The 17,500-nt window shown below is 42.7% G+C and overlaps 1 protein-coding gene across 4 annotated transcripts in view; it reads left to right on the top strand.

The window, feature by feature from the left end:
• The first annotated feature begins 5,855 nt into the window (after nucleotides 1-5,855).
• ercc6l2 (excision repair cross-complementation group 6-like 2) overlaps nucleotides 5,856-17,500 on the top strand; it is a 17,157-nt gene continuing 5,512 nt past the window's right edge. For 2 of the 4 annotated variants that reach the window (XM_056592998.1, XM_056592999.1), the window contains exons 1-17: nucleotides 5,856-6,165; nucleotides 6,252-6,682; nucleotides 6,801-6,917; nucleotides 7,547-7,740; nucleotides 8,000-8,093; nucleotides 8,491-8,558; nucleotides 8,784-8,991; nucleotides 9,826-9,966; nucleotides 10,099-10,215; nucleotides 10,327-10,446; nucleotides 10,535-10,606; nucleotides 11,216-11,361; nucleotides 13,285-13,380; nucleotides 13,787-13,886; nucleotides 14,804-14,956; nucleotides 15,437-15,532; nucleotides 17,312-17,500. The exon at nucleotides 17,312-17,500 is cut by the window's right edge and continues 703 nt beyond it. In XM_056592998.1, coding sequence (XP_056448973.1) covers nucleotides 6,135-6,165; nucleotides 6,252-6,682; nucleotides 6,801-6,917; nucleotides 7,547-7,740; nucleotides 8,000-8,093; nucleotides 8,491-8,558; nucleotides 8,784-8,991; nucleotides 9,826-9,966; nucleotides 10,099-10,215; nucleotides 10,327-10,446; nucleotides 10,535-10,606; nucleotides 11,216-11,361; nucleotides 13,285-13,380; nucleotides 13,787-13,886; nucleotides 14,804-14,956; nucleotides 15,437-15,532; nucleotides 17,312-17,500 — 2,373 coding nt within the window. In that variant the 5' untranslated portion in view covers nucleotides 5,856-6,134. Of the gene's footprint in view, nucleotides 6,166-6,251; nucleotides 6,683-6,800; nucleotides 6,918-7,546; nucleotides 7,741-7,999; nucleotides 8,094-8,490; nucleotides 8,559-8,783; nucleotides 8,992-9,825; nucleotides 9,967-10,098; nucleotides 10,216-10,326; nucleotides 10,447-10,534; nucleotides 10,607-11,215; nucleotides 11,362-13,284; nucleotides 13,381-13,786; nucleotides 13,887-14,803; nucleotides 15,395-15,436; nucleotides 15,533-15,902; nucleotides 16,145-17,311 lie in introns of those variants that run through there. The other 2 variants (XM_056593000.1, XM_056593001.1) reach the window with 2 other exon arrangements.

Here is a 17,500-nt window from a genome sequence, read left to right as displayed (position 1 = left end):
CGCTGAGTTCTGTTCGTGCATTCACCTGGGATACAGTATTCAAATTCCACACCGTAAGATGTACCAAGCTCATCAACAAGGCGGCGGTCAATAATACGTACTACAAAATCGAAGTATATATTGAAGAGCAGGGGCGCCTCAATTCCACCCTGGCGGCATCCCTCGTTGACTTCAAACCTGGTTCAATGGCCTTTGATGGTGGCGGTGGTACCCGTGTAGATTGCTTTTATAAGATCGATTAAGCGATGACACTTGAAGCGCTTGTAAAGTAGGACGAACAGTAGTTTCCGAGGCAATTTATCATAGGCAGCAGTCAAGTCTATATACAATATGAAGAGCTCCTTTCCGCATTTTGTTATACACTCATGGAGTATATGCACTGCATCGGCACACGACGAATTGCGTCTGAACCCACATTGTGACCAGTCGAGTATGATGTTGTAGGCTGCCTCCAGGCGTTTACACAGGACCATCGGTAGTAATCCGAGTGTGCTCGTCACGCTTAGTGGTCGATAGTTAGCGGGGTCCGAGTGTCTTCCTCTCTTGTAGAGTGCGGTAATAATACTCTCGCACCAGGTCTTCGGGACGCATACACACTGCCATATAATTGCAAATAGTAGTACCAGCCACTGGATGAGCTGTCTTGCACCCACACCATACTTTATTTGCTTGTTTCTAAGGCGGTCTCCGGCACCCTCGCAGCGTCCGTTCTTCAACATTCGCATGGTTTCCTTGATTTCCTCGCCTTGTGGCGCTTCCTGGTTGATGTCAGTTTGTGCCTCCAGTCCAGCTTTGACAAATTCGAGTTCGTCGGCATGTGCTAAGTCATTAGGTATGGGGGTGTCACCTCGGTCTTGGAAGTGTTCTGTAAAATGATCTACAAGCGCGGTCTTGCTGCATCCCACATACACTTGTTTGCGCATGCCACTTGCCATATTCCGTGCCGCTTTAAATTCTTGGGAGACCTTCTTGTCTTCGTGAAGGAGGTTTATTTCGTCACACTTTTGTCCAAAGTATTCATTCATTAGCGTCTTTCTTTTGGAACAAAGTTCTTTCTGTAGTTTCCTGCGCTCTTCGGGCCCGAGGCTGATTTTCTTACTCGGTTGGTGAGCTCCTTTAACTTCTTGTCCTCCCAGGGCTTGGCCACAGGGGTGCGTCTAGTTTTGGGGCAAACTATTGTCGTCACATGCTGTACTGCCTCGACTATATGGTCACAAATCCTGTCTACATTGTCGACTTCTCCTGGCTCCCCAAGAGTTTCATCAAGCGCCTCAACGTAATCTTCAAGCTTTGTGGTATCTTCGACAAGGCACGTCAGATCATGGCATGCACGGGCTCGATCATGGCATGCACAGACAAACAAAAACACACACACACAAACACACAGACAGACACACAATCACCGACATGCACACAGACACAACCACAAAAGCAGCCGACCATTCATAAACACTCTCGCCATGTCGAGTTATCTCCCTTCACACCGGAGACGCCAACAGCCCCTTCAGACAGAAAAATTACTCCTTTCACGACGTCTGGAGGGCCCTTGTCTGCAGCAGGTCTCTCTCCCGAGCCTCTAGCTCCACCACAGACACTGTGTTGTGTCCCCCCATTCCCCGTCCCCCCCTCCCTCCCGGGAACATAATTGCATGCTTAAACGCCTGAGAAACGAAAAAGGGCCTACTTCTGCTGAGCGGGTCGTTTTTTGTGTGGCCTCATTGTTGGCGTCGCGCAGTCATGCAGTTTCCCCGAGTCCCCAATCGGTGTTCACATTGGCTTACAGGGGAGAATCAGAAGGGTGGAAGAGAGAGTGGGGGAGGAGGGGGGGGCGATTGTTGTCTAGCGGCCAGATACTTTTATTCCAAGACCGGGCGGCTTTTGTGCCCGTCAATCGTGCCCAGCAGGCGGAGGGGAGGGGTGGCTGGTTCCAAGTCCAAGTCGAACGAAAAAGAATACTGAAACGCCCAAACGAAGGCAGGAAGTTGTGTCTTTTTTTCTTTTTTTTATGTGGTTTGTGGCCCTCAAACGCTGAATCAGCTGTCGCAAGAGAGCCCCTACTGAGGTAGGCTGAGGTGATTCGCACCCACGTAGACGCACGCACGTCAAAGTGCACATGTACCCACACTTGTACACACTCACACACACACATGAGCATACCCCTGCAATACCGATCCCGTATATACATACATACATAGCATACGCATCTCTAACCACGCACAGCAATGCCACAGTTGGCGCTACGGTGCAGTGGATGAACTTATTTGGGCTTGTGTGGATGAACAAAAGGCCTCCTGTAAGGCCTGGCATTGTAACGAACGGCAAGTTAGCTCAAAATACACGACGAGCTACGAATCACAATGTTCCGTCCAGGCCACCACACAAAAGGGCGACGAGGCGCCCCCCAATTGGGGTCAGCGGAGGCCCCCGGGTGTTGAGCGGCCAAAGAACATTTGGTATGATAACAGTGTGTCCAAGTCAGCCAACATGGGGAGTCGCTTATCTCAGAGGACTGGGTGGTATGCAGAAGTTAAGGATGCAGAAGAAGAGTGAATGGTGTGGGTGTGTGTACGTGTGTGTTGGGGGGATGGAGTAAGGCTAATGCTTTAGCTCGGTTGTGCTTGGCGTTGGCAATGCTTTAGCGGGGATGGATTTGCTTCTGTAACGGTGGGTACTAGAGCCCCCTTACTTTCACAGAGTCCATGCAACTATGTCCAGAGGGGTGCCTTTCAAGTGCCTGCCTTGTGTTTGCTTAATTGAGTGCCTCAGTAATTGAGAAAAATAAAGGGAGAGAGAGAGAAAGAGAGGGGCGAGAGGGGGAGAGAAAGCAAGGGAGATCGAGAGCAAGAGCGGGAAAGAGCGAGGGATCCGCAAGAGAGAGAGAGAGAGAGAGAGAGAGAGAGAGAGAGAGAGAGAGAGAGAGAGAGAGAGAGAGAGAGAGAGAGAGAGAGAGAAAAAAGGAGAGAGGGGAAGATAGGAAAGACTAGAAGAACAGAGAGACAGACAGGAGAGGGAGGGTAGGGAGTAGGGGGGCAGATAAAAAAGAAAGAGGTGGGGGAAACGGATAGAAAGAAACTGGATTATATTCAAAGCTGCTTGGAAGAGATTCAACTTTTGTACAACTTAATTAAAAAGCATGGCAGCACCTCTTTTGTCCATGGGCTTCAGTGAATAAAAGTTATTTACAGTGTCTAAAGTAACTTTTAGAAGTGCTGGATGACTGGATCGTAAATAATATAAAATCAAAATGAGATTATAGCTGCCTTTAAACAACTATCAATCTGCCAACAAAGTAAATGGAACCACGGGCTCTATGTGGCCTGAAGAAAAGAGGCAGTCATGGGGGAACAGCCTCCAATTCAGACTCCAGTCTTCCCCTGTGTTCCCCTCCCTGGAGGGCTGGACTAGGCCTGGCGCTCCATAGAGAGACACTTTGCATATTCCCTGAATGATTTAATTGCAGTGCAACTGTGCAACAGAGTTTGAAAACACACTCAAGTCATTGCAATGATACCGATAAAAGTGTACGTGCAGACATTGTTAAATTGTAAAGTCTGTCAAATTGATTTCGGGCTTCTCTCTTTTATTTTGCCCTATTCTGGTGGCATTAATTCACCCTAATTCCTTTGTAATTTTGACTATGAAAACCCTATTTTTTAAAAGGTGCAATAAAAATCTCATCAAATAACATTGTCTTGAAATGAAATAACATTGAATTATTAACTATCTTGGCAGCATCAATGACTGTAATAATAAGTAAAAGATACTTTGCATTTCTGAGGTCCTGCAAATAAGGTAGTTAATGTATTGCACTGAGAGCACATTTCAGAACAAAGATAAGACCATATCATATTTTTCTTAAGGAAAAGAGTGATCATATCCACTGACTGAGGCTTCTGTGTTCCAGTTCCTCTGATTGAAAAAGCATGTCGACATAACCAATGCTGATGTGACATCATTCTAATACAAGTCTTACTTTGTGCACTGACTCTAACATGATGAATTCATTACTGATGAACATAACAGGGTATGTAATGCAAACCAAAACAAAACACATAAACAGAAATTACATCAACGTTATTTAATTTCTCTGATGGAAATCAATGGTTATTAATCTTAACTGTCCTTCTTTGGCCTGCTGGTAATTGGTTTTGGCCCAGGCTGGGCCCTCTGACTCATGAGAGGAAGAGAGGCAGTAACACAGATGGAGCATTTCCTCTGGAGTGTGAACCGCAAGACCTCCATTCAAGCCTACCTATTCCAAATGCTGATTGTGACCAACAGACAGCCAGCGAACGTCTGCTCCGACATGCACCGTGCTCTATTCAAATCAGAGGTTGCTGGGCCAATTTCATAAGATCAAGATGAGCACTCATGTGCAGGGGTGATCTACTGATGTTCATCAGGGAGAAGTTTAGGCCATTCATTTAATCTGGGTTGGTTTTGTTGTGAGGACTTTCATTCAAATGTGTATTGTCTGCAAGATAAAATGTATATATATACATATATATTTTTTTTAACATTTATCTTTCAGTGAAATTGTAAATATATATTTTTTATTTATTAATAAAGATGGAGTATTCAATTAATATATTTAAATAATGTAAATAATGGATAAATTAAAAATGAATGACACACAAATGAACTTTGCGTCATTGTATTTCAATTTGCAATAATAGTCATCAATATGCTTTCTCTAAGGATAGCTGTTGCTATGCAGACAACACTCATAAACAAAGAGCAGCACGGTATCCGAGCTCCATCCCCGACTGAACGTGGTCTAAACGTTAGCCGCAACGCTCCAGATGAGGAGGGCTCAGAGTCCGCTCCCTGCCATGGTACACTGCCATACAAAAATGGGACTTTTTGTTCCTGTTTTCCGATCCTGGGAATTTATAGTGCAGCTGCCACAGATGTTCCCATAAAGAAAGCCCAAACACTGATGTCAAATGGTTTACATACTGCGTGAGATCTCACACACACTTGTTCTCTTGCTGAACCACAGTGGCCCTCGCTGGCTCCGTTCACAAGGAGGAGAGTGCAGCACGTTGGATTAGAAGGAGGCCTGTGACTATGCTCTACGATGGCTCTCCTATATTCTTGTCAACATCCCATCGTTGCTGTTAAATGACAATTGCCTGAATGTCCTAAATTGTTTACATTCAATCAAGCCTATTTGTTACATCCTCTATTGGCCTTTCATAGCACAGCCATTTTAAATTATGTGGTTGTAGGCTATAGATGCAAACTGATGGATAACGGTATAAGACCTGCATCCAATAAAAATACAGACTTTTTTATCGACCTTAATAATAATAATAATAATAAATTTTATTTGAGGGCGCCTTTCATAGCATTCAAGGTCACCTTACAGGGCAGTGTTTAAAAAACAAAATCAACAATCATAAAAAACACAAGAACAACATACATTGAAACAATTTACACAAGTGGGGTGAAATGGGTGGGAGACAATGAATTAGATTGAATATGTCAGTTTTGTCAGGTGGGAGGGTGTTAAGTTTAGTTCTATGACACCTAGTTGAAATTGGCCTATAACAACTATAACAAATGTTTGATATTAAATGGTGAAACTGATGATAAGATAGGCCTTCGATAACACATGCAAGTTAAAATAATAATAATAATCAAAAAATCTATGTCTGTCTTTCTTTCTATCTGTATAAATCCGTCCTTCAATCCATCCTTCCATCCATTCAGCACTTTCTATTTAATCCTTATTCGGAAACGCAGAAAAACATACACGCAACCCATATACAAGATTATGTTATAGACATTGAACACATCGCATTTGGCGCCGATACTTGCGCTGTTGGGATTTTTTTAACGCGATGTAAAAAAAATCGAAAGTGCGGCTTTCAAAGGAAAAGTAAATAAACACGGGGCAGGGCATGCTCGGGCATCCTCACTCGAATCATGAACACAGACACAACTCTAAACCATCAGCACGCAATACTTTTTTTTAACCATCATGTTTGCAAGCTGTATCAAAATTGTAAACAATATAAATGTTTGTCTCTTGTGTCTAGACCCGGTTGTGACGTTAACCGAGTAAAAAAAGGCTACGTTAGCTAACTTAAGCTGTGAAACAGGAGTAGAAACACACGCAATGCACCGAGATGGACTCATCCTCTACCACAGACGCCAAAGGTTTGTTAGTAAAATTAGAATGTATTGTACAATTATACATTGGTAATTAATGCCTCTATTAGCCTAATCTAATGTTAATGTTTCAGTCATTTGGCAAGAAGGTGACGGATGCATTGCACCGAACCCGAAGGATGGTTCCTTGCAAGAGGCAACAATCCAGAGTCTTCTCTCCTCCTCAACTCATAATCATGAAGATACCACGGTGTTGGTAAAGTTTATCAATCACAACATCCATGATGATGATGCTGATGCTGAAAAAGAAGTAACGATACCAGTCTCCAAGCTTCAACGAGCCGGCTCCGGTCAGATCTCCCATGAGAAGCCCCTGTTCCCCAGCCTGAATCCCCTTGGCACGGCTGTTCACTTAGTGCTCTCTCTGGGTGAGAAAGTCCCATACACCGTCAACAGGTACTTGAGGGACTACCAACGAGACGGCATCAAGTTCATTCATGAAAACGTGAACTTATCCAGAGGCTGCATCCTTGGGGATGACATGGGCTTAGGGAAAACAGTTCAGGTATAAACAGCAAAAAAGCCTATCTGGCCAATATTTGTTGCTATTTCTTTCAGCCGTATTTATGTACCTTTTGTGTTTTCTCATTGTGTTCTGGCACCGTTGCTGTTCATCATCATAGGTCATTGGCTTTCTTAGCGCTGTGCTTCACAAGACCGGAACCTGGGAGGACGTTGAGAACAACAAGCCTCGATTCCTCAGGACTCAGTCGTTTTCAGAGCAGAGGAGACCCAGCAAGGTAGGTCTGAAGAGAGGAATCAAACCAAAACCACAAAAGTTTTCATTGTATTAATATATATATATATATATATATATATATATATATATATATATATATATATATATATATATATATATACACACACACACCTCCTTTATGTATGTATGTGTGTGTGTATACATACCGTATTTATTTTGTGAGTAGTAGGTAGGGCTGGAGGATGTAGCAACACTCATCTGACATGCACACAGTGCTAGAAATCAGTGAACAATGTCAAAGAATCTTTCTTATTCCATAACACTTAAACTGCTTATGAAATATGTTAATTTTCTGCTGCACAGCGGCATGTTGGAAAGTTTGAAAGGGCAACATTTGATTATTCTGTATATCAGCACTTATAGTCGTTCCCAAACAACGAATGAAAATCAATATATTCAGTAATGTACTCATGGATCCAGTAATCCAGTAAATAACTCCAGTAGTAATCTAGTAGTAGTAGTAATGGATTTGATACATTTCTGCTCAAATTTGTAGTACTATGAAATTGAATTACATTGAATAACTTGTACTGGTGCGACCCCTAAATTATGTTCTTGTGACAAGACAAGGTCGGTACTCGTGTGTGCGTGTGTGTCTGTGTGTGCTAGGTGTTCTTGATTGTGGCCCCGCTGTCGGTGCTGTACAACTGGAAGGAGGAGCTGGACACCTGGGGCCACTTCCAGTGCGTGGTGATCCACGGGCTGCGGAAGGAGGAGGAGCTGTCCCGCATCAGGGACGGGCGCTTTGAGGTCGCCCTCACCACCTACGAGACCCTTCGCCTCTGTCTGGATCAGTTCAATAGGTAGCCCTGACTAGCAAATCATGACTGTAAATAGATGCAGGATGTAAAAGTATTTGTAAAAAAAGTTATATTTTGTATGGCTACTTAACTGTTGAATCAAGAAAAACACTGAATGAATTTTTTATAAACTCAGTTTTGTTCTTTTGAAGCATACCGCATATGTTGGTGGGTATATTGAGGGCGAAAGGGACTCATTTTGGCTACATTTCATGTTTTGTAATTGAAACATTATTTTTTTTGTACTGCTTATTTGTTTCAGTATCGACTGGTCTGCTGTTATTGTGGATGAGGTACACAAATTAAAGAATCCTAAATCCCAGATAACACAGGCTATGAAGGAGCTCAAGTGCAAGGTAAGAGATGTATAAGATATTCTCCTGTTGGGTATGATTTGCATTAATTGATTCCAAATTTGTGAGCTACTATTCTATGGGGTCAGAACAGTCTCATTAATAATGAATGCACAGAGAAGGATTCACAACTTAATTTTGTTTATGGATACATTTTACATTTATGCGTACCCATATCCATTTGTGTGTGCATTGAAATGTATTTGTGAGAAGAGAGTAATTTATGTATAAATCACAAAATACATTTGTGAATCCTTCTCTGTGCATTCATTATTAATGAGACTGTTCTGACCCCATACTATTCTGGGTAAGTTTATCAATAGTTGGCGTGCCATTCTACTGCGAGCATTGTATTGCAAATTGTAACAACATTCTGTTGTTCTGTTGTTTTTTATCATAGGTTAGAATTGGTCTGACTGGGACCATACTGCAAAACAACCTGGAGGAGTTCTGGTGTGTCATGGATTGGTATGTTTTTATATCCAACATTTTAACTTTCAGGATTTGCTTTGCTAACAGTGCGCATTTTTCATAAGAACTTTTGTATTTATTTCAGTCTTAAATCCTTTTTTATGGTATTTTTTTCAATCAACATTATTTATATTAGGAAACGCAAGGGGAAATAAACAACAGTGTCTTTTTGTCTATGGTTGTATTCATCATTGGTTTATTCGTCATTGTGTTACATCTCAGGGCCATACCTGCATGTCTGGGAAGCCTTGGAAACTTCAAGAACCGGTACTCTGATCCGGTGGAGCAGGGCCAGAAGCACAGCGCAACCAAGCGCTCCCTAGCCACCGCCAGGAGGGCTGTCCGGGGGCTGGCCACCAGGGTCTCCCCCTGGTTCCTCAGGAGAACCAAGGCCCTCATCAAGGACCAGCTACCAAAGAAGGATGACCGGGTAGGGCAGTGCTTCCACTCCTCCCTATAAGCTTTAGATATTTAAAGGATTACATTTTTTTGAGCTGAACATGAACCCAAAAATTCAAGACAAAAAAGACCTGGATTTGACATTAAACAAAGGCAATATTGATGGCCTTAATATGATAGGCTGAATCAGCAGGTTCTCAGCAGGATGACCTACACTCTTTGAGTAGATTTTTATTTGTTGAGGCAACTCATAATCACAGAAGTGAAAAACAAAAGAAGAATTGATCTTCTCGCCCACAGAAGACATAAGTCAGTGGGGAAAAAATATATTCGTTGCTTGGTCCTTTTGTAGACAGTTTCAATGTGGTCTTTCAAGGATAACAGATGGTGTATCATTACACCCAAATATTTATATCAAAATCCCTGCTCGATATTTTCATTATGGATAACAATAGGAACTTAATGTGGGTCAGATGCTGAGCAAAATTCAATTTCCTCTGTGTTCTTTGTGATAATCTCAAGAGAATTATTATCACTCCCCTCGATCACTTTGTTCACGCCGTCTTGGTGCAGCCCAACGATGCCGGAGTAAGTCCACAGAGCTGTTTCATCAGAACCCTTTAGAATATATTGATTTGGTGTATCTTGGCGGTTGCTAAACATTTTCAGAGCCAAGAATGGGGTCACAGGCCAAAACAGGTTGGGTACCACATGGGGTAGAGGCGCATTCCAACATCACAGTCTTCATAGCATGTTCCACAGTCTCTGTAGTGTTGTTCTTATGCAGCACAATCACAACTGTATAAGATTACCATGGGTGAGCTTCTCAAATCCCAGTTGAAGGAACTGTGTTGTTTTGTTCTAGGTGGTGTACTGCGCTCTGACGGACTTCCAGCGGTCGGTGTATCAGACTGTGCTGGACACTGAAGACGTCATGTTAATTCTGAGGTCTTCGGACAAATGTGACTGTCAAAGCGGTCGCACTCGGCGTAGCTGTTGCTATAAAGTAAGTAGCAGGCCGGGCGTTGCTATTGAGTCAAGGCGATGGCATGTTTTACATATGTGTATATATCATATGCATTTTCAAGCAGCATACATAGCTGACCGTTTGATGGCTTATGTGTTCCTTGCGTCGCAGACCAATTCTGCTGGTGTGGAAGTGAAGGTGCTGTACTTTAGCTACTTGACCATATTGAGGAAGGTCGCAAATCACGTTGCCCTGCTGCGGTCTACGGATGGAACCAGCAAGAAACAAGTATATATTTTTTGATGATAATAACTTTATTACTGTCATACTTCAATTATATTACAGTATTGTATCCTATTACTCACACTCGACATTTCTCAAACCATTACCATCTCTCAGAAAGATTTAGTGGGCGCCGTCTGCGAGAAGGTTTTCCAGAAGTTTCCGGACTTCCTGCGGAGATGCAAAGAAGAGGCGTTTGAGGCTATATCTGACCCCATGTACAGCGGGAAAATGAAGGTCTGAGGCATACTGAATGGCATGGCATGTCATTCCTTGTCAACAAGAGATTGTTCAGTCTCTAACGACTTGTCTCTTTTGCTGGCAGGTTCTGCAGAAGCTCTTGAGATATTACATGAAGAGGAGGGACAAAGTGCTTATTTTCTCTCTTTCCACAAAGGTAAAAGTAGTGTGTTGTCCAGTGTGTTGTGTCTTAACGTGTGTGTCTTCGAGTATGTGTTTGCACATCGCTGCAATGGATACTTTGCTAATTGAGGACATGGGGGTAAAACATGGGCCTACATGGAGATGTCTAGATGCCTGAAGGCCATCTTTCTTGAGATTTTTAGGACATTGTTATTTTTTATCATGTCCACTGGAATCCCTTCCTTACCATGGTCTTAAAAGCTGAACATAGTTGGTTCCATGTGCGACTTGTTTGCAGCAAAAAAGGTGCCGGATATATAAATTATTCAGGACAAACTAGATTATTACAAATATCTGCACTTTTGATTTGAAATATGTCAGCAAGAAAGCTAGAGTGTATAGATTTGCAAAAGCATCAAAACTTTCCCGGTGTACTTGAGAATGACTATTTTCTATTTAGAGAAGTTAAGAGAGAAGTCATTTAGCAGATGTTGCGGTTACCCTGAGCAGCTCATAGTGAATCCAGATACAGGTAGGGAGCAAGGATGCCTACGGGAAGGCCGGTTGCGCTTTGCAGATTAAACTGAGAACTAGGATCTGGGCTCTCGGTATGTGTTTGTGACTGTGTGTGGAACCCCTGCAGCTGCTGGATGTGCTGGTGAGCTACTGCATGGCGGAGGGGTTGGAGTACAGCCGGCTGGACGGCAACACCAAGGCCAAAGACCGGGTCAAGATCGTCAAGGACTTCAACAGCAGCCCCCACACTAACCTCTGCCTGGTCTCCACCATGTAAGTCATTACAGCCATTACGTTGAATGAACTCGACCAAAAAATATTATTTTTGGATAATAATAATCAATCAAGATCAGACAATGTGGTCTTGTTGTATCTTCTTTCATTTGTTTTTTGTAAATAATTGCTACTAAGCCTAAACAGCATGGTGAAGCTAGGCCTTAGCCCACCCTATCATTTCGTTCACAAATCTAATATTCTACCTTTTTTTTTTTTTACACAAGCAATGAGAGAATAGATGCTGTACACTAATGAACAGGCACAAATGGGCTAGTGAAATCGAGCGCAACCTTCCAGCAGGAATCTCTAACCTCTGATTGGTGGGTGGGCATCTCCTGTTTGACAAAACCAAAAAGGCAGCACGAGCACACTTAACATAGTTTCTGTTTTGTCTGTCAAAAAGGCTTGCTAGTCTTTATCAGAAAATCCACGATTTCCAGCTGTGTTATAACATGACCAGCTAATAATAATAATAATAATTTTAAAACCTTGACATAATCTGTCAGATGACTATTAAATTACAGTTGACCACAAGGCGATTCTATCTATGCCTCCTCTTGAATTGCTTCATGTTTTAGTCGGCAGGGATTGTAATGCTGCGTAGCTTGATAAGCATGATTAGGTGCAAGGAGCAGAAAAAGTTGACATGGGTGCTAATTTTCAGTTGAAAAAAAACGCTGGCATTATTTTATCAGCTGAGGGCGAATTCATTGCCATAACAACGTCAACTAATCAACAAATACAACATGTTCTAATACTATGAGACTCATGGCGAGCGGGACTGTGTCTTATTTATTTATTTAAATAAGTTACTTATTTTATTTTAAATAAACATAATACCAAGGGTCAGAAGTTTTACAAGAATTTTGATCGTACAAAGTCATGACAGAGGGTCTTGGCGTCTTTATTCATGCTTGAAAGATGAACTTTTTTTTTTTTTTTTGAAAGGGAATAAGCTGATAAAGCTGACAAGTGACCAATGTTTACTGTTTAAAAGTATTTTTAATTAAATGCAAACCCCAGTGAATCATATGCTCTTGTTTCTCTGTTTTGAGATTCACATAGACTTAGCAGTCTTGTTTAAATGTTACAAATTTAGTTAATAAACTGAACTTGGAAATTGTATTAAGTTGTTTCAGATGTTATCTCCGCCAATTTTATTAATTTAAATAAATAAATATTAGCAGGTCTCAATAGTAGGCTATTTAAATTCAGGGAGGGCGTGAAAAAATATCTGTCTCCTAGGGTGGGAATGACAGAAAATAATTGAGAGCCACTGGTGTAGAACATGTTGTACTTGTTGATTAGCTCACGTTGTTATGGCAATGAAAACGCCCACAGCTGATAAAATAATGCCAGCGGTTTTGTTTTAACTGAAAATTAGCCCCCTTTTTTTTTTGCATCAGAACAAGATTTTTTTGCATCAGAAGTTTTATAAAAATGTATGGGTCCCTGAAAGTGAGACAACGTAGTTTATTGCTCCCGAAATAGTGGTATGTTTCTCATATTATTAATCTCGTACATGTTGTACCAATGTGTTTCAGTAACTGTGTAAATTAAAAAAAAGGGGGAAATATGGTCATTTTTGAGTGAAACTTACACAAAGGAAAATTAATATACCTCAAATTTGTTATAACAGTTAACATCCATTGATTAGTCCTTCATCCAAATAGTATTTTTTCCTTTCATCACTTTAGTGATTCAGAACTGCATTATTTAGCTGACACTGACAGCTTTTGGCTTAGACATACAACAGCATAGTAACTAATAAAATAAAGGTTGTGGAATAAAAAAATCTTGGACAGCACTTTATATACTTCATATACCCCTGTGGCTTCCTCGGGTTGAGCCCCCCCAAAAGTCAGAACCTAGAATCGCCCCTGCTAAAATGTTTAACATGTGTTACTCACTTTCTCTCAGGGCGGGTGGCCTTGGCCTGAACTTTGTGGGAGCCAATGTGGTGGTGCTGTTTGACCCCACCTGGAACCCAGCCAATGACCTGCAAGCTATCGATCGGTACGATGCCCACTACCACCAACCCCAACCCCAAGATCAAATTAGTTAACTAGCAAAGCAATTACAATGTTGCTTTGTCAAATAACAGACATCACATTGATTACAGCTAGTGTAGCAGCATTCACATCTCTGTCTTCTATGTCCATTGTGGAAACAATTACAATTAGCAATATGAAAAACATAAATGAATATAATAATTAATCTATATAAATAAATAATATTCAATCAGTTAATTTTTTCTTTCTTTCTTTATTTATATATTATTATTATTATTTATTTTTTCAGAAATACAAAATCTAAATCGCAGAGATATATTTGAGACATGCATTTCATGCAAAAAGATGTCCTACTTTTTGAACTACTTGTCTTGAGTGAATCTAATTTAGTTTGTTTCTTCTACTCAAAGTGCCTATCGTATTGGCCAGTGGAGGGATGTCACTGTGCTACGGCTGATCTCATTGGGTACTGTGGAGGAGATCATCTACCTCCGACAGGTTTACAAACAGGTACCTGCGATCCACGTTAAACCATGCTTTTCATATTTAAATTATTTTGTGTGTGAGTATGTGTGTCCCTTGAGGTTGCGTGTAACAGAATATGTATCCTCATTACGGTGTGTGACCAGCTGTTACAATCTCCTTGTTGGAGCCAGTGATTTTTCTTGCAATGGCTTTCGCAGCAGAGGCATAGTATATGTGGTACATTATCAATTTCTCTCGCCAAGAATGTGAATTAAGACTAATCCAGTTTGGGCAACTGCAACCCATAACACTTACCAAAATAGCACATGAATATCATCTATGTATTGCATTATATTGCTCCCATTATCCAAATGAGCTTTGTGCATTAACATTTGATGTGCTCCTAATGAATGATTGTTTCTTAGAAAATGTAAAAAACACCTGTAGCTGAAAGCGCCATTATATATATATATATATATATATATATATATATATATATATATATATATATGTGTATCCATAAAAAAAATTAGAGCCTCCTTTGCAAATTATGAAATAGATAAATGTGTTTAAAGTCCTCTCCTGTAAGATTCAGCCCCTCCCTTGGAGTAGACTTCCATTAAGTTCAGATTTTCATTGACGGTGTTTGGTCCAAACTCAATGGCTGTGCTACTGTGTGACGCGAAGAAGCACAGCTCGGCCGCCTGGGAGCGGTTTTGAGAGTGTCTGTAGTAAGATTCTTGTAAACAAAAGGAGAGGCAGGATTCAAATTGTAGAATGTTATTTTATTGATGACATGAAAGAAATCAACTCCACTCTTATCTATCAGGATTGGCCAGAGATATGTCTGTTTATTTTTTTACGAGCCAGTCGAAATGTTCCCCATTTCGATGTGAATTTATATATATATCCGTATATGTGTAATTCAGTATTTTGTGACATTCATCCCTTCGGCCTCCCAGCAACTGCAGAGCACAGTGGTGGACCGGGAGAGTGCACGGCGGTACTTTGAGGCGGTGCAGGGCACAGACGGCCATCAGGGGGAGCTCTTCGGGACCAAGAACCTCTTCAGGCTGCAGACCCAGGGGACCTGCCTGACCCGCCAGCTGCTGGAGGTCTGAGACCCTGAGCAGCCCGGCGTCTGTTGACCAGCAGCGCTCCAGGCCTTGTCCTTCAGCAAGGGCTGCGCCGGTGTGGGGGTTAAGGGTGTTGTGACTCCCAGGCAAAAGGCTTAAGGGTTTGATCCCCGATGTTCCCCCTCCTCGAGCAAGGGGCCAAACCCCCTAACTGCTGTACAATATGCAATTTGTATTTGTTTGAAATGTACTGTAAAAAAAAACATACTGCTGGTCTGCGTTAACGTAGCGCTTTTCATTAGCCCCTCAAAGCGCTTCGTACACGCATTCATAAACGCATTCATACACATCGATACACTGACAACTAAATGTAACTAATATATCTAATTCAATGCAAGTCTAGCCAACAGCTTGTGCATAGGTGGTCATACCTTAGCATGCCTGTCCTTACTGTACTATCAGTTGTCTACCACCCGCCCTGATAACAAACACCGTTGTTGTTGTTCCTCTCTCCCATAGCGGGAGGGTCGCGTGGAGGCCGGTGTGGTCACAGCCAGCACGCACGCGGGCGGGGCCGACGGCGGTGAAGAGGCGGGCGGCGAGGAGGAGACAGGCGTGAGTAATATCCAAATGTTCCCAGGGAACCAGAAACTCTGGGGCTGGCGCTCACCCCCCACGTCCCCAGCGGCCCATATGACCCCGCGGCCCCTCCCAACCACAACCACCACCCCCGGCTCCCTTCCCATGTGAAAGAGGAGACACCTCACACATGGTTCCCCCTGTCAGTCGACCAAGCTGCACCCTGCACATGTCATCTATCTGCCTTAAACTGATAGAAAAACAGTTTCTTCTATTCCCATCTGTCGTTCTCCGCTTTATTCTCTTTGCACACTTCCAACGTTTTGTATACCTTTTATTCCTGCTTCTGTCCCTCCGTCTCTCCCTCTTGTCTCTCTGTCCCTCCCCCCTCTGGTGTCTCTCCCAGATGCAGTGTAGGACAGCTGGCTGTAATTACCCAGTGTCCTAATGGAGGGAGCAGGCGGACCACACAGCAGGAGCCTATCTTCTGCTGTCGGCCTATTTATTGACACGGCGACGGGCCTTAACGTCCTGCGACGGTTCCCAGCCAACGCTCCGGTTCTGCTCGGCACGCAGGCTCCGTCGCAGGCCTTGCTTGACTTGACTGCGACTACTGGCAATTAACAACGATAGAGTGGCCACATGCACGCACGGCAAGCATACGCGGCCGCACACAAAGACACATGCATACACACAGGCACACGTACGCGTCGATATCCATGCATGCATCCAGACATATGAATATACACACATCAACACGCACACATCCACACGTACGCATGCACGCTCACACACACACACACACACACACACACACATCCATACGCACAGATGCACCAACACATAGGCTTTCCTGTACACATTGGGCCCAGTAGTTGTACTGATTAAAGGGTTGAAAATACAGACATGCACATGGACATGACGAGAGTGGGAAAGGCTTATCTAGTGGGATGATACCGTGGGAGTGCTAGATATCACTTTTATGGTCCCTCTGAAACCTAATGAATATGTAGCATCGGACTGAGATGATTTTTAAAGGGGCAGTACGCCCAAAACCGTCTGTTTTAGTTTTAAACGTGGTAATATGCCTTACATGAATTTCAACATGATGTCGAGGTGTCCCTGAGTAACCAAACTAATTGTTCCAGAGGAGCTGGTTGTTACCTTGCATGGTTGACCCCGCCGTCGGTGTATGAATGGGTGAATGTCAGGCACTATTGGAAAAGCGCTTTAAGTGGCAAATGGTTATAAATGCGCCATATAATTGCAGTCCATTTACCATTTAAAGAAAAATTCCTATATTTTATCAAGTCCGCAGTTTGTGAACGTCCCAATCTGCTCGGAAACGCCCTTTAAGTTCTTTTGGTGGAATAACAAAGTGCCTTTTCGGAGGCACTCAGTCGCGACCATAATGGGACACCGTGACACAGACAGAGTCTGTGCAGCAGTTGATGTTAATGGCCGTGCTCGAGAAAGGGACTAGTATAGTATGACGTCACATGGATTTAAAATTGCATGTTATAACGCTAATACACAAAGACGATATAAAGAAAGTATCACAAAGTTGGCGTGCGTCGTAACCATTGGGACAACACGCAAATACCAACCTAACGAACGAATATCTGGATATTCAGGCTCGGCCCTAATGACATCCAGTCAACACTACGTTAATTGGACGATCTACAGTGCTAGTTGACAAAGTTGTGCTTGTGTGTCATCTACATAAGTGGATCCAAAACAATATGAAGATATTGACAATATGAAACAATATGAAGAGGTTTATTTTATATTCATTATGTTTATTTCTCACTGAAGGATTCTGGGAAACCCGCGCCCGCTGATGCCTCCAAACCAAACAGCCCACCGGGCGAAGGGTCCAACACCCCCTCCTCCAGGGGGGTGTTGGACTTTAGCAGCGGCAGCGAAGAGGACGACGTCGGAGGCAACATCAGGAGGAGGGAGGGCGCGGAGCTCCGCGGGGAAGACGGGAACAACGCCAACACC

Source organism: Gadus chalcogrammus, chromosome 6 (assembly GCF_026213295.1).
Source record: "Gadus chalcogrammus isolate NIFS_2021 chromosome 6, NIFS_Gcha_1.0, whole genome shotgun sequence".
In the NCBI taxonomy this organism is placed as follows: domain Eukaryota; kingdom Metazoa; phylum Chordata; class Actinopteri; order Gadiformes; family Gadidae; genus Gadus; species Gadus chalcogrammus.
This window is presented reverse-complemented; position numbering and strand designations above follow the sequence as displayed.